This window comes from Salvelinus namaycush, chromosome 16 (genome assembly GCF_016432855.1).
Source record: "Salvelinus namaycush isolate Seneca chromosome 16, SaNama_1.0, whole genome shotgun sequence".
NCBI lineage: Eukaryota > Metazoa > Chordata > Actinopteri > Salmoniformes > Salmonidae > Salvelinus > Salvelinus namaycush.
This window is the reverse complement of record NC_052322.1, coordinates 36167053-36194342: the sequence shown is the minus strand read 5'-3', so window position 1 is coordinate 36194342 and position 27290 is coordinate 36167053. Positions and strand designations below refer to the sequence as shown.

At 40.6% G+C, this 27290-nt stretch overlaps 1 protein-coding gene and 1 long non-coding RNA gene across 4 annotated transcripts in view; one reads left to right on the top strand and one right to left on the bottom strand.

The window, feature by feature from the left end:
* Window positions 1-22595, bottom strand: part of LOC120061372 (MAP kinase-activated protein kinase 2-like) — a 24738-nt gene extending 2143 nt beyond the window's left edge. For both annotated transcript variants that reach the window (XM_039011141.1, XM_039011142.1), the window contains exons 1-8: window positions 21697-22595; window positions 2143-2282; window positions 2002-2066; window positions 1791-1870; window positions 1560-1686; window positions 1303-1378; window positions 1068-1192; window positions 793-878 (exon numbers count right to left, since the gene is read on the bottom strand). In XM_039011141.1, the coding sequence (XP_038867069.1) occupies window positions 793-878; window positions 1068-1192; window positions 1303-1378; window positions 1560-1686; window positions 1791-1870; window positions 2002-2066; window positions 2143-2282; window positions 21697-21939 (942 nt within the window). In that variant the 5' untranslated portion in view covers window positions 21940-22595. The remainder of the gene's footprint in view (window positions 1-792; window positions 879-1067; window positions 1193-1302; window positions 1379-1559; window positions 1687-1790; window positions 1871-2001; window positions 2067-2142; window positions 2283-21696) is intronic.
* Window positions 22361-27290, top strand: LOC120061390. Of its 2 annotated transcripts, none has more exons than XR_005478322.1 (4): window positions 22361-22476; window positions 25857-26047; window positions 26216-26299; window positions 26404-27290. It is a non-coding gene; the product is annotated as an uncharacterized LOC120061390 (long non-coding RNA). The 2 variants fall into 2 exon arrangements; XR_005478321.1 differs by lacking the exon at window positions 22361-22476 and adding an exon at window positions 23761-24168.

Sequence of the window (27290 nt, the reverse complement as noted above, 5' to 3'; positions counted from 1 at the left end):
TGGTTTAAAATATACTTAAGTATCAAAAGTAATAAAGTATAAATCATTTAAAAGTCCTTATATTAAGAAAACCAGATGGCACTATTCTTGTTTTTTATTTATGTACGGATAGTCAGGGGCACACTCCATCACTCAGACATAATTTACAAACAAAGCATGTGTTTAGTGAGTCCTCCAGATCAGAGGCAGTAGGGATAACCAGGGATGTTCTCTTCTCTTGATAACCATTTTCTTGTCCTGCTAAGCATTCAACATGTAATGAGTACTTTTGGGTGTCAGGGAAAATGTATGGATTAAAAAGTACATTATTTTCTTTAGGAATGTTGTGAAGTTGTCAAAAAGATCAATCGTAAAGTAAAGATACAGCAAAAAAACAACTTCAGTATTTTAAAGTATTTTTACTTAAATACTTTACTCCACTGCAAACCAGACAGCACCATTTATTTATTTTTAGATAGCCAAGGGCACACTCCAACACTCAGACGTAATTTACAAGCGAAGCATGTGTTTAGTGAGTCCGCCAGATCAGAGGCATTGAAATAAAATGCACATTATTTTATTTAGAAAAATAGTGAAGTAAAAGTGAAAGTTGTCAAAAATATAAATAGTAAAGTACAGATATCACAAAAAAGAACTTAACACCACAGTGTATTGGATTCTGTACATATTCTTAATAATAACCTTGTACTATTACATTGTGATCAAAACACACTGTAGCAACAGTTGCTCAATGGGTGTACCACCTAGGCCAAAGGGTATATTAGGGGGAACACAGAGGGGTGCTGTGCTTACATTGATCCAGGGGTGGTTCATGAACTCTGTGATGCTCATCCTCTGGGTGGGCTCAGTCTTCAGCAGGTGGCGGATCAGCTGCTTGGCTGGGAGAGAGAAAAACACAGGAAATCAGAGTTACAACTATTGTAAGCAATTCATACAGAATTAAAACTGCACCTATGCAGTATATGTGAAATTAAAATGTATATTGTTTTTATACATAATTCCCATCAATGTCATGATATTCATTTTGAATTTGGCCCATATAAATGCCCCTGGCTTCTTTTTATTACCTTCTTCAGACACGTCAGACCACTCTGGGTTTGGGAACTCGTACTGTCCGTTCCTGATGCGTCTCTTCATCCCTGGGGAGATGGCCAGGCCGTGGTTGGAGTAAAAGGGAGGATACCCACACAGCCTGGGGAGAGAGGTGGAGAGGAACATTTACACAAACCAAAACATGCTACGTCCTGTAAATGCTGCTATTGGGAAATGATTCATGCTGTCAAACTATTTTGTATCACTTACAGAATATACATGATGACGCCCAGAGACCACATATCACAGGACTTGTCGTACTTCTCTGGACCAAGAACCTCAGGAGCTGGGATAAAGGAGGGAGAAAAACCAAAAGACATTCTAGCATTATATTTAAAGAACATAGTAAATTAATGGCATTGAGGTCTTCATGAATAATTACACCAACAAGATGTAGGGTGTATTATAAACCAGAGACAGTAAGCATGTTGAACAGCAAGCATGCAGATCGAGGGGCATGCCCTTACCAACATAATAGGGGGTGTAGCATGGCGTTGCCAGGGAGTTGAGTGTGGTGATTTCTTTTGCAAACCCAAAATCGGTGAGTTTGAGGAGGGCGTCTGGCCTTTTGGAGGTGTACAACAGATTCTCTGGCTGAGAGATGGGAAAAAAGCATTACATTTTTTGACTAAACATGTACATAAAATTTGTTCTGCCTGAAGGCATGTACGGTACAATTCTGTTCAGACAGGCTTTACCTTGATGTCTCTGTGAGCAATATCAATGGCATGCAGATACTGGATGGCTTCACCTATACTCTTCATAATGTCAGAGGCCTCTAGATAGGGGGTGGGAGAGAGGAGAAAGAGTTCAAGGCATTACTGAGCAAGTGAACAGTTGAATACCAGTGGAGTGAAGGGAGACATTATTCAAATGGTCAAAAAAAAAAAAAAAAATATATGCCTTTACCTCTTTCTGTGAATGCCTGGTTCCCTCTGTCTTGAATATGGCTAAACAGCTCACCGCCATCCATGCTAAAAGATCGAAAAAACATTTAATAACATAGACTAAAAGGATGTGTGCGTGTGTGTGTGCGCATGTGTGACCTACCACTCCATGACGATGAGCAGGCATTTTCTGCCCTGGTAGAGGTTCTCGTAGACGTCCATGATGCGTACGATGTGAGAGCAGGGCGACGCCCTCCAGTGCAGCTCTACCTCCCGACGAGCCTTCGCACAATCCTGCAGCATCTGAAGAGAGGGAGGAGACGAGAGAAGGGTGAGAATGGAATCAGAGGTTACAACTCATCACCACTGATTATAACAGACAGTAGGCCTTCTACATAAAAGTGAAAGCAATATAACAGACAGTCAGAATTACCCAGCATCAGAAGGGGATTTTTAGGCTTGAACTAATAACCAACAATGACGCAAGCTTATGGTAAACCACACAGAGCCGAGCTGCTGACATCTTTCAAAGAAGGTTACGTAGTCTAGATTTCTCCTCAACCAGTGACTAGTGTACCACTTCCTCAACTACTGAGGATGCATCAGGCCAGGGGTCTCAAACTTTCAGTGTCTAACTTGTCACCTTTGTTTCTAAATGAGAAACAACGCAGTGGCTTTTCCGTCATCAGTCATCAGTTTACTACGAGTTTAGAGAAGACCTCAAACCATGACGGGGCAAAAGCCTTCCAGAGGTAGTCACTTCCCTGACTCTGCCATTCAGATCTGATTACGGTAGCCTCAGACATCATAATAGAATTTCCCTTCTTCCCAGATGCTACTGCTCCGGAGCCAGCCTTAAGCAACCTAAAGACTTTACTTACAACTTTGGGAGTGCAAGAACAATACTGTATGAAACACCAAGCTGGTGAATAAGGTAAAGGCTTAACCCTCGTCGTGCCTGCTGTGATATGCTAGTAAACAAAAGCACACATTGGTAAACACTTTACAGTCAGATGCATTAATCAAGGGAATCTTGGATTGGCATCAATTCTCCAACGTGTTCTTCCTCCAGATTAAGCTGGCTGTAAACTATATTACTTTGTGGATAACGTCCACTAGCCTGTGTCACATCCTGAGACTTGAACAGTGTAGAGGCCAGTTAAGTCACGTGTAGCAGAGCAGTTTCATGGTAGGGAAAGGCTTCAGGAACACACAGAGAGACAGACTGACATTTAAAAGTATAACTGACAGTGTTTTAGCTACATGAAATGTTATTCAAATCTGTTCATATACACCCCCAGGGCTTCTAAGCTAACATATGGAATTGTTTTAAGATGGTCATACCTAGGGCTGTGGCGTTCACGAAATTTCATCAGCCGGTGATTGTCAAGCAAATAACTGTCGGTCTCACGGTAACTGACCGTTAATGAACATAAACACATTAAGCTTCTACTGGCTTACATACAAGCCACTGATGAAGACCTTTGGAACATCTACATAAAAAAAAAAAAAGAGTCTCATACTATATATATATATATATAGCCTACACAATAAATCCATTACTCATTTTAGACAGGTCTAAAGAAGCATGATATGAAGAAAATGTATATTCCAGAAGAACATAAATTGCATACTCTGAGTTGTCCTTATGTTAGGTCCTGATCTGGCTACGCCAAATGGCTGTGTGCTACACAATTTTAGCAGACAAGATTTGCTTAGAATTCAGTTGCATTACTTTGAACAAAGCTGAATAAAATAGAAAGGATATTTTCTCCAAACGATTTGAGGAAGTGCGCACACTATTCTGTGTCGAGCAGTTAACAAAGAAATAGGTATTCCTCTTTATGCTTAATTTAGAATGATTAATGCAACTTTAGTTGTTCTACAAATGTTGGGCTATATTTTGAATTGTTATACATTGTAAGGCTGTATGATGAGACTAATGATGATTTGAAAAGTTGCTTATGTTTTTTGTGCAAGTTTTACACTCTATATCAGTCACTCATTCACAATTTCACAAGCACTTGATAATGCCTAGAATCTCACGGCCGCATCCCCTTTGTGTGGCTGTAATGCATCCCCCCAAAAAATAAGAAATCCATGCCTTTTGCGGCCAGTGGCCGGTGTGCCCTTCTCCCTGAGTGCTGCACGCTCCATCACATGATCGGGTCTTTCTCACAGGCTACAAGTGAAGGCAGACACATCGGGGACGCAACTACGTGTTCTTATCCAATTCCGAGGTGCATAATTGAAGATATTGTAAACTGTCCACATTTACTTTGTCAGCGAACAAGATGAGTAGGCCTAACGAACAGTTAAAACACTAGCTTAATTCATTCTACTATCCCCCATAGTACAAAGGTTGACCTATTCTATTCTGTCCGAGAAATAAATATTCCAAACATAGTCTGGGACAGTTGCGGGATGAGATTTAATCAAATTAATACAACCACTAGCATCAAAAACATTTTTTTACGCAATGTGGCTGACAACAGATCAAAACATTTGAGCGTGAATGTTCCATTAGCAGAAAACACCATTATCAAAAGTGACCGCAAATGCAATTTGGCATGTAATGCCTTTTATTATGAAAAGGTGCGTTTTTAATGGTGAAAATTATCTTTCCCAAACTTGAAACCCACGCTCTGCTTATTTAGGCCAGTTATGCTCTACACCCCTGTAAAGCAGATTAATGTACTTAATTTTAAGAAGTTATTTGGCGACTTTGTATCACTAAAGCTTATTAAAACATATAGGCCTATGGGCTTGGCTACATGAGGTGTGTGACTATGACTAGAAAAAGTCGCAAAAAATGCATTGTTTCTTATGCTGGGCATCATTCACAAGTAATATATAAGTTAAGGGTGACAATATTAGCCAGCGGAAATGTAATCTACGCACTTAATAGCGAATGGAGGACACTTTTCCCTGTGGTTTATTTTCATGCCAGCCAGGTAGGCTATACTCCTGTTGTAAATTAGAAATGTGCTTAACATTAGGAAAGTAAGAGAAATAAATATAGAATGCCTAGCCTATAGAAAGTTGATCCCCCTCTTTTTAGTAGAGGCCATCACTCTGTTCTCTCGCACAATTGCATAGACTATTGAAATGTTGCGCAACATGAGCCATCATGAAGTGTATGATTAGATTTTCGTAACATTTGCATTGATGTCAGAGTGGTTAGAGGAACAATAGCAGTGGGGTAAAGTACTTTAGTAAAAATAAAGTACTACTCAAGTCATTTTTTGGGGTATCTGTACTTTACCATTTATATTTCACAACTTTTACTTCACTACATTCCTAAAGAAAATAAATTTACTTTTTACTCCATACATTTTCCCTGACACCCAAAAGTACTAGCTACATTTTGACAGGAAAATGGTCCAATTCATACACTTATCAAGAGAACATCCCTGGTCATCCCTACGGCATCTGATCTGGCGGACACACTAACCACAAATGCGTAGTTTGTAAATGATGTCTGAGTGCTGGAGGGCGACACTGGTTATCCGTAAACAATAAAAAAAAATATAATAAAATTAAAAAAAAATGGTGCCATATGTTTTGCTTAATATAACGAATTTGAAATGTATACTTTTACTATTGATACTTAACTACATTTCAGCAATAACATTTACTTTTGATACTTAAGTATATTTAAAACCAAATACTTTTAGACTTTTACTCAAGTAGTATTTTACTGGGTGACTTTCACGAGTCATTTTCAATTAAGTTAACTTTACTTTTACTCAAGTATGACAATTGAGTACTTTTCCCACCACTGGACAATAGAGTGCTGAGTACCAGGCAGTTAGTAGCCTACCAAACTTGCTAATGACCATCAGCAGCAGCAGAGCTTGGAGAAGCCTAATTACCATTTTTTTTCACCTTTATTTAACCAGGTAGGCAAGTTGAGAACACGTTCTCATTTACAATTGCGACCTGGCCAAGATAAAGCAAAGCAGTTCGACACATACAACAACACATAGTTACACATGGAGTAAAACAAACATACAGTCAATAATACAGTGAAAAATAAGTCTATATACAATGTGAGCAAGTGAGGTGAGATAAGGGAGGTGAAGGCAAACAAAATATATATATAAATAAATAAAAATATAAAAAGGCCATGGTGGTGAAGTAAATACAATATAGCAAGTAAAAACACTGGAATGGTTGGTTTGCAGTGGAAGAATGTGCAAAGTAGAGATAGAAATAATGGGGTGCAAAGGAGCAAAATAAAAATAAATATAGTAGGTAAAGAGGTAGTTGTTTGGGCTAAATTATAGATGGGCTATGTACAGGTGCAGTAATCTATGAGCTGCTCTGACAGCTGGTGCTTAAAGCTAGTGAGGGAGATGTGTTTCCAATTTCAGAGATTTTTGTAGTTCGTTCCAGTCATTGGCAGCAAAGAACTGGAAGGAGAGGCGGCCAAAGTAGGTGTTGGCTTTTGGGATGACCAGTGAAATATACCTGCTGGAGCGCGTGCTACAGGTAGGTGCTGCTATGGTGACCAGTGAGCTGAGATAAGGCGGAGCTTTACCTAGCAAAGACTTATAGATTACCTGGAGCCAGTGGGTTTGGCGACGAGTATGAAGCGAGGGCCAGCCAACGAGTGTACAGGTCGCAGTGGTGGGTAGTATATGGGGCTTTGGTGACAAAACGGATGGCACTGTGATAGACTGCATCCAATTTATTGAGTAGGGTTTTGGAGGCTATTTTGTAAATGACATCACCGAAGTCGAGGATTGGTAGGATGGTCAGTTTTACAAGGGTATGTTTGGCAGCATGAGTGAAGGATGCTTTGTTGCGGAATAGGAAGCCAATTCTAGATTTAACTTTGGATTGGAGATGTTTGATGTGAGTCTGGAAGGAGAGTTTACAGTCTAACCAGACACCTAGGTATTTGTAGTTGTCCACATATTCTAAGTCAGAACCGTCCAGAGTAGTGATGTTTGACAGGCGGGCAGGTAGCGATCGGTTGAAGAGCATGCATTTAGTTTTACTTGTATTTAAGAGCAATTGGAGGCCACGGAAGGAGAGTTGTACGGCATTGAAGCTCGCCTTACCATGACTAAACGGTCACACGGAATTTGACTGCCTTCTTGACAGCAGGTGTGATGGTAATACGGTCACACCAACATACCTATTCAAGCTACCATTGTGGGCTAAGGGTTAAACATGGCAATACATAAAATATGTCTTATCCAATACCTGAGTCTATGCAGAGCGGTGTTACCATAGCCAATCAGAGCTACAGTAGGCCTTTATGCAAATAAGCCATTGCCACACAGGCCTGCCATCAGTCCCTTTGAAATGGACTGTGTATACAGGCAGTAGCAACAGCGCAACTTTAGCTCAAAGGCATTCGTGAAAAGCCACAAAATTCACCCAAATGGATTTCTGCAAATACCACAGGAGTCCCCTTACATTTGGGAACTTTACAGTCCTATTGATCAAACCACCATGAAAAAGGTTGGCTCGCTCTCCCTCAGGTACGCACATCAACATCAACTAATGCAAGCCAAAGCGAGATGAGCCAAACTCTAACGAGTGAACATTAGACAAACCCTCTCAATCTTTTCAGCTAGTTGGCTGTCAAAATTGCACTGATAAACAATGGGGTAGCCTAATCTTCCTTATGCAGCTTGCCTGCCAATGCATGCTTGTCCCAACCCACGTTTTGACAACAATGTGAACTTGCCTGCTCGCCCATTTGATTGATGCCAAATACATTGGATTGATGCCAAATACATTGGATTGACAACTAAAGTTATTTTTTTGTAAATTTCCTCCAGTGTGTCAGTAGGCTCGGGGATAGAGGAACAGGAATAATGAAGGTCATTTAAATGTAGTTAGGCCGTGACTGGCCTCACACTCCAGTAAAGTAGATGGTGGTGTATGATCCCAGCGTTCCTCACAGTGGCAGTCAAGCACCCAAGCTAACTGGCTAAAGTTGGCTAGATACTTCCAGACAAATGAGAGAACACCTCACTGACCATTTTACTCACCCTAGCAGAGTTGGTTAGGCTGCTAACATGTTACGAACTCGCAACTGGCTGAATATGACCAAATGGATAGTAGTCGTTCAAGTGCAGCATAGCGATTCACATTTCTTGCTAGCTAACCAAATGACACCTGCATCTCTAGCTGTAGCCACCGAAAAACAATATGAGTGGAAAAAGTTGGTCACTCACCCAGTCCTCCAATGACATGACATCCTCCCAGCAGCTAGCAAGCTAAAAACACAGAGCCTAAGTAAATAGCTACATAAACAGATATGCTAGCCTATTAATCATGTTATCACTGCCCTTACAATCAAATTAGCATTGACATTACCAGCCTTAGTTACATTCCTCCGTTTTTCTGAAAAACAGTGCATCCCAAATGGGTGGAGGCAGCAAACAATGTACCAGGCCAGCTATGATTTACAACCTGATATGACCTATTTTTAAAAACCTCTTATAAAAAGTTGGTTTGGCAGCATAAACTCGGAATTTGAGGTTATGGACAATTATGATTGTCTTTAATATTTGCGAAGTACTTAAAACGCTGTCAGTTCCACTTTCAGGCTCTTCTGGAATGTAAGAAAAACACTGTATTCTCCTCAAAGTATTGTATGAATGTGGGATTACCCAGTACCTTTGACTCCTGGTATTGACTTAATGCAACTAGTCCTTTATGCACTAAACCCGAACATGCAGAAATCCAGAGCAACTAAAAAGTAGGCAAATTGATTTTTACAAGTGAACAGCACTTATAGGCTTAAAGAAAGCTCGCACTTAATGCATGTCGGAGGTTCGAGGCCCAAGGTGTCAGTGGTGTTGCGTCCTCCTGGCCCTGTTTACTGTGCGTAATAGGCTTGGGCGATATACTGTTTATCAGGGTATTTCAAAATACCAATTGAATGGTTTTCAATACCGTGGGTGCGTGCTACGCCCCTGCTTATAACTAAGTTATTTATAACTACAAGAAATGTAAGATGTGTCAAAGCTCCAGCTATGCATTTGGTTTGCTAACTTGTTATCTAAGTGGCTAGATGTCAAGGTAAAGCGTCTTGGCAAAAAAATGTGTGCATAAAAGAAAGATCGATCCATCTATTGTACCAGTCAAAGGTTTGGACACACATACTCATTCAAGGGGTTTTCTTTATTTTTGCTATTTTCTACATTGTAGAATAATAGTGAAGACATCAAAACTATGAAATAACACATATGGAATCATGTGGTAACCAAAAAGTGTTAAATCAAAATAGATTTTATATTTGAGTTTCTTCAAAGTAGCCACCCTTTGCCTTGATGACAGCTTTGCACACTCTTGGCATTCTCTCAACCAGCTTCATGAGGAATGCTTTTCCAACAGTCTTGAAGGAGTTCCCATATACGCTGAGCACTTGTCGGCTTAATTTCCTTCACTCTGCGGTCCAACTCATCCCAAACCATCTCAATTGGGTTGAGGCCGGGTGATTGTGGAGGCCAGGTCTTCTGATGCAGTACTCCATCACTCTCCTTGGTCAAATAGCCCTTACACAGCCTGGAGGTGTGTTGTGTCATTGTCCTGTTGAAACCAAATGATAGTGGGACTAAGCACAAACCAGATGGGATGGCGTATTACTGCAGAATGCTGAGGTAGCCATGCTGGTTAAGTGTGCCTTTAATTCTAAATTATTCACTGACAGTGTCACCATCAAAGCACACCATCACACCTCCTCCTCCATGCTTCATGGTGGGAACCACACATGCAGAGATCATCCATTTACCTACTCTGCGTCTCACAAAGACACAGCGGTTGGAACCAAAAACTTCAAATTTGTACTCCAGACCAAAGGACAGATTTTTCTAATGCCCATTGCTCGTGTTTCTTGGCCCAAGCAAGTATCTTCTTATTGGTGTCCTTTAGTAGTGGTTTCTTTGCAGCAATTCGACCATGAAGGCCTGATTCACACAGTCTCCTCTGAACAGTTGATGTTGAGATGTGTCTATTACTTGAACTCTGAAGCATTTATTTTGACTGCAATTTCTGAGGCTGGTAACTCTAATGAACTTATCCTCTGCAGCATAGGTAACTCTGGGTCTTCCTTTCCTGTGGCAACCCTCATGAGAGCCAGTTTCATCATAGCGCTTGATGGTTTTTGCGACTGTTCAAAGTTCTTGAAATTATCCGCTTTGACTGACCTTCATGTCTTAAAGTAATGATGGACTACCGTTTCTCTTTGCTTATTTGAGCTGTTCTTGACATAATATGGACTTGGTCTTTTACCAAATAGGGCTATTTGGTAAAAGCATTAAGGAAAGATTTAGCAAAAATTAACTTTCAACAAGGCACACCTGTTAATTGAAATGCATTCCAGGTGACTACCTCATGAAGCTGGTTGAGATAATGCCAAGAGTGTGCAAAGCTGTCATCAAGGCAAAAGGTGGCTACTTGAAGAATCAAATATATTTTGAGTTGTTTAACAATTTTTTGGTTACTACATGATCTCGTGTGTTATTTCATAGTTTTGATGTCTTTACTATTATTCTACAATGTAGAAAATAGTAAAAATAAAGAAAAACCCTGGAATGAGTAGGTGTCCGAATTTGACTGGTACTGTATATAAAATAAAATGTAATGGTGCCCCTTGCGTGCACTTCCAGTAATACCGTATACCCGGTTTGATACAGAAACGGTTTAAGTTATGAAAATCTGAATAGTGCCAAACCCCAATTTGTAGCCTACCCACTTGCACATCAACAAACAAGTCACTCCCTGACGTCATTCAGTATCCCTGGGAGGAGGGGGCTCTGTACAGCTGGCACTGTCATTCCCTCAGCATAACACACACCACCCACGCGTATGTACCCACACACGTCAGACATGTTTATGGGCTACCTGAGCCTTGCAATGAGAACTGCACAAAGAGCAGAATAAATACCAGCCCATGGAGAGAAGCAGGAGATTGAACTTCACTCAACTTTCTAGAGTTTTCCCTGTTAGTTAACACTATCAATGTTTCCCTTTACAGTGTCAATTGTGATCGAATCAATGCAATATTAGCCACTTTCAACGCAACATACCGAAACAAACTATGCAAGAAATGTTGTTGTAGGCAGAAGGCATAGGAGTAGGATTCTATTGCACACAATTCAGCCTGTACTCTACACAGACCGGTGCGGCATAGCCAATCAGCGCTGCAGTAGGCTTATATGCAAATAGACCATTGCCATATATGGATCTGTGCCATTTACTTTTTTTGTTGTGCCATTTACTTTTTTGGGGGGGCGGTCGTCCTACAATTGCACAAAATGTGCTGATTTCTAGACATCTTTGAAAAGCAAGTCAGGTAAAGATCTGGTTTGTCTTAAAGGGGCAGTGTTGTATTTTGAGACAGCCTTGAATAAGTTAAGTAGCCAATAGACAGAGGGGTAGCATAATGTGTCTGATTCTGTTTATTTTATTTTGTAAAGTGTTTTCATGCAAACCAAACATGTTGAGTCACCTTGTCTGAAGGACAAGTGGATAAACAGGTTAATGTGAAGCCCTGCATGTTTTTTTTCAAATGTCTCATGGAATGTAGGCCTACATTAAACACCACATTGGCTGCAACTGTAGGCTGAATGATAGAACAGCTATTGCCATGTTAAAATTATATGGGAAGCATTTTTACCATAGTTTATGGTAGGCCACTCTGGTAGGCCTACACTATGATCAAATAGACACAGTAGCCTACTTGGCCACTTAAAACTAACTTAAAGCAGGAACAGCCAGTGTTCACAGCTGCAGAGAATTTTCACAATGTTCAAGTTTGCGCTCAGCAGACCTGAAATTTGCTCAGTGACTGAAAACATTTGAGGGAATATTGGTCACAACTAGGGATGCACAATATATCGGAATCGGACGATATTGGCTAAAAATGCCAACATCGGTATCGGCCCGATGTCTAGTTTAATGCCGATGTGCAAAACCAATGTCAAAGCTGCCGTGCATACCTATATAAAACGTAGGTACATGACGTAATGACGCCACATAACATTTTGCGCTACACTGGCAAAACAGAAAATTTCAGCGAGACAACTCAAAGGAGAAATCCCTTAAAATCGCCAAGATAATGGAATTCATTGCCCTTGACAATCAACCGTTCTCTGTCGTCGGTGATGTTGGCTTTCGCGACTGGTCGAGCACCGGTACACACTACCAAGTGCACTATTTTTCAGATGTTTCCCTACCGGAGTTACACAGTATTAGCGTCACTGCTATTAGCTTCACAACATACTTTGGAACGCCATTTGGGTCTAAGCGTGTCAAAAAAGATACATGTCAAATAACACTATTTGATGCATTAAATAAGCCTTTAACTTGACACATCAAATAACAGTTCTATTATAGAATGTTGTGTGTGCAGAATTTGCAATTGCAGGCCAGGCGCCCCCACTACTATCAGTAGCACTGTCAAAGCTGTACAAAAAAGTCTGCAAACAAGCAAAGACCGGCCAGAGTTTACGCAAATATTAGCATTGTAGGTCTTATCGTAGGACTGTGAACGTGTGAAATCACCTCCCCAGTCAGCCTATTGGGTGTATTGACATTCATATTGCAATGTACAGCTTTCCCAACGGATTGGGGATCAATAAAATGGGGTATCAGTCTACTCAATACCCAATATATTTTTTCCCAACGTCCTCCCAAAGTGTTCAATACACATAGGTTGAAAATAAATGTGGCTCTACTCCGTTGTTTCAGAGTCCCGCAATAAGAGCTACGATGCTAATGTTTTTCTGGATGTCACTGAGTAGACTGATACCTATGGATTGTGGATCAATGACATGGGGTAAGGCTGTTAAATAAGTATGCCCCCAATGCAATTCTAAAGTATAATACATCCAGTGTGATTTCAACATTGTCAACTTAACAAAATTGTCTTTTGTTGATTTTACATAACATTCCAGCCTTATTTTGCATGATCTATTCAATTATGGCATAACTATACTATTTGTATTAATTTGCATCACTGTCAATTACATACTTTTATTTTGAAAGCTAACCGCAAAGTCCACTATTGTGGCTAGCTTCACATAGATGGTCCGACCACCATTAATCAAATAAGAACTGTCTTATAAATTAGGGTTATTTTAGATGATACCTGGCTATAGCTACTGAAACAGTAGCTACTGTTTGCATCCATGAGCTAGCTAGCTTTTATTTTATGACCAGCACTGTAGGTGTGCAAGACAACTTTACCAGCATCATAGCATACATATCGATGAATCGTTGTGACATATAAAATACGAGTGAGTGTAATCAATATGTAATAACAACGTAAAAAAAATGTATGAACGCATTAAATGATGTGACGTGCAGTCATATTCAAGTCCTGATTGGTCAACAAGCTTATTTGACATGTCAAATAGTGTTATTTGTAGAGGTCGACCGATTAATCGGAATGGACGATTAATTAGGGCTGATTTCAAGTTGTCATAATCGGTAATCGGCATTTTTGGACACGGACGATTACATTGCACTCCAAGAGAAGACTGCGTGGCAGGCTGACTACCTGTTATGCGAATGCAGCAAGGAGCCAAGGTAAGATGCTAGCTAGCATTAAACGTATCTTATGAAAAACAATCAAACTACACATGGTTGATGATATTACTAGTTTATCTAGCTTGTCCTGCGTTGCATATAATCGATGCGGTGCCTGTTAATTTATCATTGAATCACAGCCTACTTCACCAAACGGGTGATTTAACAAGCGCATTCACGAAAAAAGCACTGTCGTTGCACCAATGTGTACCTAACCATAAACATCAATGCCTTTCTTAAAATCAATACACAAGTAAATATTTTTTAAACCTGCATATAGTTAATATTGCATGCTAAGATGAATTTCTTTTAACCGTGCTTCTACACCTGCATTGCTTGCTGTTTGGGGTTTTAGGCTGGGTTTCTGTACAGCACTTCGAGATATTAGCTGATGTACGAAGGGCTATATAAAATAAACTTGATTGAACTAGGGAAATTGTGTAACTTCTCTTGCGTTCTGTGCAACAGTCAGGGTATATGCAGCAGTTTGGGCCGCCTGGCTCGTTTCAAACATGTGTGAAGACCATTTCTTCCTAACAAAGACAGCCAACTTCGCCAAACGGGGGATGATTTAACAAAAGTGCATTTGCGAAAAAGCACAATCGTTGCACGAATGTACCTAACCATATACATCAATGCCTTTCTTAAAATCAATACACAGAAGAATATATTTTTAAACCTGCATATATAGTTAAAAGAAATTCATGTTAGCAGGCAATATTAAACTAGGGAAATTGTGTCACTTCTCTTGCGTTCATTGCACGCAGAGTCAGGGTAAATGCAACAGTTTGGGCCGCCTGGCTCGTTGTGAACTAATTTGCTAATCCAATGACATAACATTGAAGGTTGTGCAATGTAACAGCAATATTTAGACTTATGGATGCCACCCGTTAGATAAAATACGGAACCGTTCCGTATTTCACTGAAAGAATAAACATTTTGTTTTCGAAATTATAGTTTCCAGATTCGACCATATTAATGACCTAAGGCTCGTATTTCTGTGTGTTATTATAACTATGTCTATGATTTCATAGAGCAGTCTGATTGAGCAGTGGTAGGCAGCAGCAGGCTCGTAAGCATTCATTCAAACAGCACACCTGCGTTTGCCAGCAGCTCTTCGCAATGTTTATGACTTCAAGCCTATCAACTCCCGAGATTAGGCTGGCAATAAAGTACCTATTAGAACATCCAATAGTCAAAGGTATATGAAATACAAATGGTATAGAGAAAAATAGTCCTGTAATAACTACAAACTAAAACTTCTTACCTGGGAATATTGAAGACTCATGTTAAAAGGAACCACCAGCTTTCATATGTTCTCATGTTCTGAGCAAGGAACTTAAACGTTAGCTTTTTTACATGGCACATATTGCACTTTTACTTTCTTCTCCAACACTTACATACTGACCAGACCGGACCTGTCGTGTGCGCGAGCGTCGCAAAATAAATTTAGAAATCCATGTTATTCAATTATTGCGCCAACGAGCATCTGCGACGCCAAGGGCTAAAATAGAACTCATTCCAATTTCTGACGCAGATCACGCTGCAAGTCCTGCCTCTCCCATCTCCGCATTGGTTCATAGAAGCAGGTACCCACGTGCCATCTCCTCATTGGTTATACCCACGTGGGTGATTGAAAGACGAACTTTGTTGCCGGTTGTCGTGGAAGTACAATGAAAGTTTAGATGCAAATCGCCATATAAGTTCAAAGATGAAAAAGCCTGGAAGGAGGAGAGATGACTAGAAACGATTCGGTTGGCCGTTTTATGTGTGGATTAATTGTCGGAGTAGAGGTCCTTGTGCATTTCAGTTAAAATAACAACTCAATGTTTATATCCCAGGACAATTTAGCTAGCAACAGCAAGCTAGCTAAATAGGACAAATTAACGTTAGCTAGCAAGCTAGCTAGCTAAATTGCCATACATGTTTAATTCTTTTCGACCTGTCCCCAAATTAATGTCATTGGTTCAGAGTTTGTTTTGATATTTTAACCTGCTTGTCGTGATCGCGTTTGGTGTGGGGGGGGGCAAAATACATTTATGCACGATAGCGCAGCCGGTTTGGGTTCCGTGTTAGTTTTTGCATTATTTAAACCAAATTGAACACGTTTCATTATTTATTTGAGACTAAATTGATTTTATTGATGTATTATATTAAGTTAAAATAAGTGTTCATTGTTCATTCAGTAATGTTGTAATTGTCATTATTACAAGTATATATTTCAACGGCGATACCGATTTATTGGAGGACCAAAAAAAGCTGATACCGATTAAATCAGACGATTTTTTATATAAATCGGCTTTTTTTGGTCCTCCAATAAATCGGTATCGCCGTTGAAAAATCAGTCGACCTCTAGTTATTTGACATGTATATTTTTTTGACACGCAAATGGCGTTCCATAGAAATCCTGATTGAGAATGAAACGACTGAACAAATGAACAACGAAACAGCACAGCAAGTGAAAGAAATAGGTTTTGATGATGTTTTACTGGTAAATGGGGATATACGTAAATGCCAACAAAATAACTTTTTGGTCAGTGTGGTGTGAGCAAACTTTATTTAACTAGGCAAGTCAGTTAAGAACAAATTCTTATTTACAATGACGGCCTACCCCGGCCAAACCCAGACGACGCTGGGCCAATTATGCGCCGCCCTATGGGACTCCCAATCACAGCCTGATGTGATACAGCCTGGATTCGAACCAGGGACTGTAGTGACGCCTCTTGCACTGAGATGCGTTGCCTTAGACCGCTGCGTCCAAGTGTGTGTGTGTGTGTTAACTATTTAACTGTACTAGAACGCTTAAAAGGTCACAAAAAGTTTTTTGGGGCAAGGAACATAACCGGACATCGATATCGGCCAAAAATGTCATATCGGTGCATCACTAGTCACAACATCTATATTTTTTAGATGTCGTGACCAATGTTCCGTCCCAAAAAAATTTGGGCACTGACCAAATTTCAGGTCTGCTGAAATGTATTTTAAATCAGGGGAGAACACTACCAGCCCAGTCAGTTTTAAATCGTAAGATTCAGTATTCTGCTATTCCGGTTAGCTGATAATTCATACAGGCAAAAACAGGAAGGAGTCTCATCCCTCCTCACAGACAGCCTAGCCATTGGCCGTATACCGACAGGCATTTGCAGACAGGGAAGAATCTGCTCTGCTTACACAACAGCCCCTGAAAGGACACTGTCGGGAAGGGCAATGTTGTTCCATTTCCAGCACAGAATCTCTGACACATATATACACACACACAGCAGGCGATTCATACAGTACTATGCTCAAGAGCCCACTTGATAAGAGGCTAAAGCACGTACAGATCTGAGGGTAGGCTAGTAGGCAAACCCCTATCCAAAGAGGGAAAGGCCATCTAAAATGGTGGTTCGTCATTCCAGGGAGGTCTCTCCTCTGGTTTGCCTGTCTCAGGACACCTGCCCAATAAAAGTTGAGTGTCTGCGTGGAGCATGGTGCTGTACAAATCCAGACCGAATAATCCTCCAGTCATCTCTGGCCTCTCGCGCCAGGCTACTTTTAGAGCTCAAACACACCGGAAGGACTGTCAAAATGTTTGCCTGCCGACAGTACTTAGCACCTCTGTACAGAGTGTCAGCAGTCAATGTCTTTTGTGTTCACACAGCAAATACCTTAAAGTCGTCAGCCAAAGCCCTGTTAAAATACTCCAAACCAGGTGGCAGTAGCATTGTTTGGCAATGGATGTCTGTGTTGCTTTAGGGTCTAGTCCCCTCAAACTCAACTCTGGACCTTGACGCCAGTTCCACAGCGTTTCTTCATTTTCCCCCTCTAAAATCCAGGACCGATTTAGACCTGGGACAGGTTGATTTAATTTTCAGATAGAACAGAAAACCATCAGGATCCGGACCTCGTAGGGTAAGAGTTGAATACCCCTGGTCTAGTCAATGTTTTCTAGCTAGCTGATATATAACAAGCTAGCGAGATCAAAGAAACAATTATATTCACTGTCCATAAACACATACAGCCCATATATAAATTTTTGCTAGCTGGCTAACATTAGCATGACTCGCTAGCTGTTGTGCTAGCTAGGTAAAGACACTGCATTGACTCTTGGCAGCCAGCTACAGGCAGCTACGTCATGGAAACTAATCTATTGTGATTGAATTATGTTACTAGCTACAGTGGCGAGATAGTTAGCTTGGTAAAGCATTTAGTGTTGTGTGCATTGTGCTGCACTTACCACCCCATTAATTTCATAAGAAGTGTGTGACTACTTTGCTCAGTTAGCAAGCTAACGTTAGCTAGCTAATAAACAAACATGATCAAAAATCATTCAAGGAGAAAACTCCTTAGACATATAAGATGTAAAGAATTGCTCTAGAATTTTTTTGCAGCTTTATTGTTTTAGTTAGAACAATGCTGTCAGTTCCCCCACACGGAGGTTCCTACCCTCTGATTGGCTCAAAGTCAAGTTATCGGCCACTGCCGAGCATTGTGAATCCACAAGTAAAAACAGCAGGTTCGTCGGTACACAGCAGGTACATCTTTTGTTCTAGCAAAAGAAGGCCTCCTACTGTGATGCACCAACCAACAGTCAGATTCTCAGGTTGTTTTATGCTTTAGACATAGGCTTTTTCTCCCCCAGCTAATAGTATTACGACGGGCCAAGCAGGGAAGGAAGAGACAGCAAGGATGGGGTTACTAATAGCCAACCTTTCAGCTTCAGATCGTAGATGAACTTGACTTTGAGCGACTAAACGCACCGATTCCACATGTTCTCTCTGTCGCTCTTTAAAGAAAAACATTTCAGTCTGGGGGGGTTCAATGTGGCAGTTAATGGTGTTAGTCCACCCATGAGACATAGGAACAAAGCCAGTATCACTTCCTCAAAATAGTCAGAATGAATCTAAGATACTTAAAAAATTAAATTAAATTAAAACAAATCTGTCATTGACATTTTTGCAGAGGTTTTAGTCACTCAAATTTACATCAAGTAAATAAGTGAACATTGCTGCTGGGCTGGTCTATCCTACTGTCTGTGTTCTGCGGTAGGATTGTATAGAGCACAATCACCGCAGCTGTGTATCCTGGTGTTAGTGGGCAAGTGAGCATTGTCAAAATCAAAACCCAACCCTAAAGTAACTCATGACAAAACTCAATTTTGGATGAGACTGACCAAAATTATGCTACTTACTTCGTAGTCAATTTTGACACTAGAATAAATGTTTGACTAATATTGATGCCACATAGGCCGTTTTTGATCAGAAAAGTTGTTTATTGATTTCAGTTGCACTTTAAGGTAGAGTAAGAACAAAGCAGTGGCCAATTACTCAAATGTTTTAAGGGAACATGTGCTCTTCTCTCTATCCCCATTAGGCCTAATAGTATTAGCCTGGCCCGGGCAGCGGAGGAAAGGGTGTAGACTAAGCCTAAAAGCAAAGCGCTCATCCTCAAGACTTTGGACGCAGTAGAAAAGGAAGGATTTGAGAGGTCACAGATATTCAGAGGTTCATGATCTTGAGTCTTTATTCAGATATATAAATCTTTAGCCTTAGACTATGTGGGAAAGAAAGAATGACATCTGTTCTTGTGCAATTCCTCCTAAAGGCAATTTGTAAAATACAGCACTGAATGAAGCCCTTCTACAGCATACCGGTTTAAGGGGCCTGAGAGTCAAAGCCCTGGTCACAATTAGAGCTGGTGGGGGGGAAACTGAACGGCAACAACCACTTATCGTGAGCATTTTCCTGATATCGTTCATTACGATAAGTAGCCTATACTAGAGAAATGTGAAGTTTGAAATGAAATAAGTTTGCTAATATGGGTTATTGTTAATGGGACAATTGATGGCTACAACAAACTAGTAGTAGTTTAAAAGGTTTTTAAAAAGTTAAAAGTATCGTCCTTAATTCTGTCAATTTATTGCGATATGGATTTCTGTCCATATGACCGAGCTACAGTCACAATACAACATTACAAGCTGATCGATAAACCCATATACCAGAGGTATCAAACTCATTCCACAGAGGGCCGAGAGCGGGTTTTCGCTCCTCCCTTGCACTTGATGAATTAAGGTCACTAATTAGTAAGGAACTCCCCATACCTGGTAGTCTAGGGCTTAATTGAAAGGGAAAAGCCTGCAGTTTTATTTTTTAAATTTAACTAGGTAAGTCTGTTAAGAACAAATTCTTATTTACAATGACGGCCTACCCCGGCCAACTGTGCACCGCCCTATGGGACTGCCAATCACGGCCGGATGTGATACAAGCTGGATACTAGGCCCTCCATGGAATGAGTTTGACACCGCTGTAATATACACATCTGACACCTCATCCTCATCTCCACTGCAAAGTCAAGCTGTGCTCAGCACCACAATGCCACCAACCCTTGTCGCCCAATCAGAGCAGGAGGGGGATACATGCATCAGGGCTGACCAATAGATCCAAGAGGAGCAGACTGAGGAAATATCTGTGGAAGTTATCAATTATCTCTGCCTGAAGGCTAACACTGGGGCTCAGCAGGCAGAAACACTGCCCTGAGTGGCAATGAAAGAAGGTAAGAGTGTGTCTGTGAGATGAGGGTGTGAGGTGAATGGAGAGAGGTGGCAGGATGCTGCTATTGTTTAGGGCTTATCTGGGAAACTTAGAAATCAGCATGGGACATCTGTTTCAAGTCTGTCAATGATCTAGAGATTCTTAGGGTCGACAAAGAACAATGCATTGAAGCGAACAAATGAGTGGCATATCAGTTTCTGAATTTCAGAAATAAGTTGTCATTTTTTGAAAAACATCAGCCTTTTTCTGAAAAGTTCCTGGGAACCTCTGTTATAAAAGCTGATAGCACAAAAGAAACGGATTAGTTTTATTCCGAGACATATTTTCACAAACAATGGATTATTCGTGACTCATTGAATCTGACAGTTGCTGAATATGCCTGTACCTGAAGCCCAGCCTACTAAGTCAATAATGTCAGGGCAAAGACACAGAATGACTATTTAACTGTGTTATATAAATAGGCCTACAGATCAATGATAATGTGTTAGACACAATGTGCTTTAATTTTTCAGAGTAATTAATAAACAATGAAACAATAAATAATGGCAGCAGAAGACCTTTTGTTAGTTTCCATATCTGCTTCAGGGTAGACAAGAGGCCAGAGCTATTTGGGGACCAGAATGACAGCTGCGGTATGACGATCACCAGCAAAGAAAAGCCCTGGTTGAAAGCAATGTTGACACTAAACAACAGCACCAACTAGGCCTAAATGCAGACATTCAAATAGGATCAGAAAGTTTTCCCATTTTAAAGTGAGAGGAGAGGCTGACAGAGCAAATCATTGCTCTTGATTACATTATCAGCAATCCTGATGGTCAGATATGAATCATAGGATTTCTAGTGTACAGTCAGGGACTCAGAGGAAGTGGCACCCACAAGAGATTAACTAGGCCTCAACGGTACTCTGGTCGGCTCTCTTGTGAGCAGTATAGGAGTAAACAGATTTCTTTCTCACTCAAATGGAATTGAAAACTTGAACACAATAAAATGCACTCACTGAAAATGTCTGTGCAACAGACCTAGTGCACTTCAAATCATCTAGGCTTAGGCTATATCACATTGATAAAGAAAAGGAGAGCTGCACACCCTAGGAGCTCAGATTCAATAATTTTACAACCAACCTTGACAGGGTCGAAATGTTGGTTATAAAATTATTGCATCAGAGCTCCTAGAGTGTGGAGTTCTCCTTTTCTTTTTCAAATATTATACTCCGCTAGCCAGCGCCGCGCCTAAACAGGTGTGCGTTTCTCTCGCCTTCAGATAGATCAATCACATTGATAACATTATATGGTAACAAAGTTGCAAGTGATACTCGTGAACTTATTCAAATGCCACTCTGGAAATGGAATAAGGTGGTGTATTGTGTGCTTTGAAAAGCGTGGGTATGTTTTGAGGAATTCCTAAGCATTTTTTCTGTCCAAATGAAAGAACTTTTGCAGAATGGCAGTACAATACCATAATTGGTCATTCATAAGTGGGATGGGGGGGGGGAAGTAATCATACTCGATTGAGTTCTCAAATATGCACGGCTATAAAAGCCCCATTCTTTAAAATTACATTGTTTCACTTGGACGGTTTACGTTTTAGTATACAGTCTCAAATCACAAGAATGCACAAAACACATTTACCTTCAGAGCGTATTTATCTCCACTTCCTTTTTGGAATATCTCCAATACTTTCCCATTTATGCCCATGCCAAGGACTTGACTTGTAACTTTGTAGTCGTCAGTTATGGCATTCTTTTTTATTTGAAGAGGGTTGTGGGGTTTGACGAAAAACGGAGGAAAGGGGGCAGAGTTCAGATTTGGCGCTTGCTGTTGTTGCTGGTTCGGAAAGGCCGGTTGGTTCTGGTTCTGAGCGTTCGATAACATTGTTCTGATTTGGTTTGAGAGAGCGGGTTCACTTATAACTATTCCAATTTTACCGCAGGGAAATCCTCAGTTAAAAAAAAAAAAAAAAAAATAGTGGTTTCCTAATGCTAGCTACCTGCTGATATGTGGTCGAACTCGCATGCTAACGTTAGCTAGTTATACAATTAATACCTCAGTGCCAAATTCCAGTCGAGACTCGTGGCCTTAAAATAACTTTAGTTAGATTGCTAGCTAACACGCGTATTGGTTAAGCTACTTGCTCATGAACCGTCCCTTAATACTCAAAGTTATCTCGCGACAAAGCTAACTCTCTGAAGCTTCTAAATTCACTCGTTTCGACACTCTACCACCTGCATTGAAGTGAAGTCACCACCAGAAATAGGAGGAGCTTTTTTTCGTTAAGCATCCGCTTTCCGTTCTTTGAACATGTGTTTATCTTGTCCAGTATGGGTGGCTTTTCTATCTTTTCAAGGTAGCTCCCACTGAATAAAATCTTCACACTTCAGTATCGAACGACTCAGTCGACACGACTTTCAGGTTGTATCTTGTTTGTTTTTTTCCCCCACTCTCGCTACCGTCATGTCATAATGACCTCACACGTTTAGCTAGCTCGAGACTACTCTCCGGGAAGATCTCCATTTCTACCTACTTGCGCCCTCTCTCCTCGTATCCTTCTCAAAACCCATTGGACAAGACAGAAGTCCCGCCCCTCTGATCGTCTCCTCCAATGGGTTTCGAGAAAGAGAAGAGAAGACGCGAGGAGGATGCGAGAAGAATACAATTGAGATCTTCCCACAGATTGGATATTTTAAAGGCCCAGTGCAGTCAAAATTCAGTTTAAAGGCCCTTCACGCTTCAAAAACACCGACAGTCTTTTTGCATTTTGGTACAGCAGAATTACATTCATTTACAATGAAACGCTGCGTTTGCATTGCGGCGTTGCAGAGGCAGGTGCAGTGCATACATTGGATTTATCGAACGCATACCGGTTTGACAGAAATGGTAGCAGAAGGTGAATGTTGAACTTTTGTTGCATACATATCCAGATGCTGCGTGCTATTAATCGCAAAAACTCTGGCTGTGTGTTCGAAGCGTTAACGCCTCATATCCACCAGATGAATCAAGCTCTTTCTGTTCCACGGAGGTCATTAATTTTCAATGGAGAAGTCCGCAACGCTACTTTGGCGGTGCCGCACTAGGTAGCGGTGCATTCTCTGTTCCGCATGCATTCAATATTTCTTATCCTGCATTGCTTTACCTTGCGGTGGTACAAACAGAAGTACACACAGACTCCAACTAGCTATCTTTTAGCAAGTTGAAAGCGAAGCAAGTGCCTCAAGTACAGAAAATGGGGACTAGACATGACGAAACATCTGCATCTGGTGGACATTGTGCATAAAGGTCCAATGCGGACGTTTTTATCTCAATATCAAATAATTTCTTATGTGTAACAAATTAATTAAAGAATTACAATTGTCAAAAATTAACAAAAACAGCTTCTTAGCTAAATGTAATTTCTCAAGCAAGAATTTTGCTAGGACTGTCTGGGAGTGGTCTGAGGGGCCTAATTGGAGGAGCCTAATGATAGGGATGTGTAACCTAAAAACTAGTTGTTATTGGCAGAGAAGAGGGCAAACAATCTTTTAAAACAGCTCTTTGACTAAAAGTGCATTTTCATAATTTCTCAGTGTTATTTCAACCTCATAGTGGGGATATATATAAAGCACAGTAAAATCACGTGTTTGACTGCACTGGGCCTTTAAGGTATCTCATAGGACCCAATTTACGGCATTTGACAGAATCCTTCCGGACGTAGTTTGTGATGCACTAAAAAAAGCTGCTGTCCATTTTCGTTATGAATGTTTGTTTTGTTTTTTAAGAACTTGCGAAGTGTGGGTTTAAATTTAGCTAGTAAATATAATTGAATACATTTTAAGATTAAGAACTAGAGTTGACGACGGTGTCGTTTTCAGTATGTTACCGAAAGGGTTCTGTGTCAAGTCCAACACAGTGATTAAACGCTCCGATAGGTGAGGAGTCACTCGTTCCACATTAAACTCAACGATTTACAATGGAGTTGAGCGACGACTAGTGGGCCGACTGGAGCTCCGACGTTTTAATGAAAAAACGACACATTTCAGCACCCAAAGAATAGGCAGCAATTACACACGGTATTTTCTATTCGCCACTCAACTCAACAGGCATCCAGCCTCTTTGGTAGTTAGAAAGGTACCCGGAAAAGATATGCCATTTCATCTATGCTAGATTGTGACAGACCTGTAGGTCGTTTCGTTTGATTTCAATCACTTTTTGACCGCACACCTTTTTAATTTGAACAAAACCTCCCATACATATTTGCTCATGGTAGAAGTGGTCAGAAAGTGACTCTTTGGACCTGATTGCCAAAACATTCAGTAGAGGAGGTGCCTAAAGTGTACAATTTTTGCATACTCCACCATACCATGAGACATCCATGTCTTCATCACTGGAAAAGATTAACGGTCCAGTTTGATATCATTTAAAAGCTTACAAGAGTGTTGTCAAACTCTTTGATCATTTCTATAACTTTAAAATGTTTTGTATCTTTAATTTAAATTCTCAAAAAATGCATAAACTCAGATTATTTTCAATTTTCACCTGTGTTATAGTTTATGCGGCGTTCAAACAACTGGGAACTCTGAAAATTACCAGGTCAAATCATGACGTCAGTGATCTTCAGGTCAGAAAGTATGAGCTCTGGAAAGAGGCCCGAATTCTGAGTTTGATGATTGTTCAAATAGATTTTTCCCCCAGTCGGATCTCTCTTTTTCTTTTCTTCTCGAGGTCCCAGTTGTTTTTAATGCACTTAAGTCAGAGAGTTCCGAGTTCCCAGCTGTTTTGAACACAGCATTAGACCCTATTTTATATCATCTGAAGTGTTTGAGTTGTGGCCGCCATCGGTTGAAACCATAGAGATAGATAGAGGACTCAGCGTTGTGTCTGACAGCATGGGCAGTGCCATTGAGGCTATTTCCATTTAAGCAGTCCATTTTCATGACTCCAACAGGGTCACAAGGAGAGATCAGCCAATGAAGTTGGAAGTCATACCTGTTGACTACATTAAAATGGTGGAAGCCCTCAATGACGCTGCCCATGCTAATACAGCTTTTTGGCCACTATGATTCATTATGATTGAGACACCATGCTCTTAACACAAGGTGGGTGTTAAATTTACTAAAATGGGAATGGGAATCAAATGGTACACAAAGATGGTTGGACGTCTACACATCAGATACTATTGACTTGAATGGTAATATCAGTTGTTTTAAAGTACACTGTCAATCTTCCATAGGAAACCTATTGAAATCATAGAAATATTGATAATAGAATAGACATTCCCATTTAAGTTGACATTCGACGATGGGTGAACCAACGGCCATCTTTGTGGTAGTAATTAAATTACAATTTCTAAATTGCAGTGGTCAGAAGGATAGGTTCATTCTATTAATTATATTTCTATGATTGAAATGACACCCACCCTGATATAAAACTCAACCGTTTGTATTTTCCAGTGATGAAGACATGTATGTCTCATGGTATGGTGGGGTATGCAAAATGGGTAAACTTTCAGCACAAATCTCTTGAATGTTTTTGCATTCAGGTCCAAAAAGTCACTTTCTGACCACTTCTAACATGGGCAAATATGTATGGAAAAGTTTCATTCAAATGTAAAGGGTGAGGTAAAAAAAAAAGTGATTGAAATCAAATGGAATAACCCCTGTTCCATTTTCTAGAGTCACACTCACAAACAACTAAAGATGTACATGGTGCTTATAATTCACATAGGATTTTTGTGGATTGAAGCATCACAACATTTCCTGAAACCCTTTTCACGTAGATTACAACAATATTTCATATTGACCCTCTACCCACCTTAGGAGGAAGCTGAAAGCTGACATATCCATAGCCTTTCCCTCTCTGTCTACGGAGAAACTGTCCGAGTTGGTCCCAAACAAATAGGAGCTCAATGTAGTGAAGATCTATGCCCACAAGGGAGATGTAGTCACCCTCTCCGTGCTTCATAAGAACCCAGTGTTCTTTGAGCTGGAGAAACGCGTCTATCCCACAGGTAGGGTTAAAATCAACATGTCTATCCCACAGGAAGGGTTACAGTCAACATGTCTATCCCACAGGTAGGGTTACAGTCCAAATGTCTCAAGTGGCAGAGATGCACTGACCGTACAACTCAGGAAAAAAAATAGAAATCTTGACTACTGTATGTCTTGTTGTTTTCCAGTGTATAAGCTTTGGCGTTATCCCCATGTCTTGCCAGCATTCACAACATGGCCTCCAGTGTTACATAAGCTGGCTGCAGGGGCAGGTATGGTTATTTGTCCTACATAAAACCTGGATTGATATTAATCAATGTATCAGTCATTCACATGTATTCTGAAACTCTATCCTCCATTTTCCACTTCTCCACAGATCTCATGCTGCCTGGAGTGGTGGTGCCTCCAAGTGGTCTCCCAGAGGTGAAGAAGGGGGACTTCTGTGCTGTTAAAGTTGTTAGCAACAGGAAGGTTGATTGACTGAATCCATTTGCAGTCATGATTAGCTGTTACCGCTGTCTATAATGAACACATTGACATACTGTAAACACATTGACAATGGCAGGCTTCATATTCTTGCTCACAACGTTGTGGTTGTTTGTTGCCAGGGCTCCCGTGGCAGTGGGCACTGGTGCACTGCCACCATGTCCGATGCAGGGCCTGGGCATGAAGGGCAGAGGAGTGTCAATATTCCACACCTACATGGACAGCCTGTGGTGAACACAGATGATCCAGTCAAACTCCACACACTGCAGCATGGTTAGTGTCAATAAGTATAACCCGCACACAGCATTCCCAATCTACTATCATTATGGAATTTGGATGTGTCCACATTCCTGATGTGGACACTGAGGGTGTCGAGGCAATGTATGGAGAGGAAGAAGAGGATGATGAACAGGCCACTGACGGGGGTGAAGAGGAACCGTGTCCCAACCCAGAGGACCCGAGAAGCCCACACCTGCCAGCAATTGCTAATAACCCATCCGCAACCGCCCGACTATATGTGAAAATCTGTACCCCGACCATAACCTGCTAATATAGAAAATGTGCTGTAGGCTACAGTCAGAGACGACATAACCATTTTTTGACGGGGTGCAGGATATATTTTTTTTGCCCGATTTAGATATGTTTCTGCTTATAGTTTCAGACATTTTGGTATGCTATTTGTTAGTCAACTTGTCTATAATTAGATACATGCAGCTTCTCTTCTGTCATTATATGTTGCCCTAGAAGATTAAATAAACCCAATTCTGCTTGGATGCA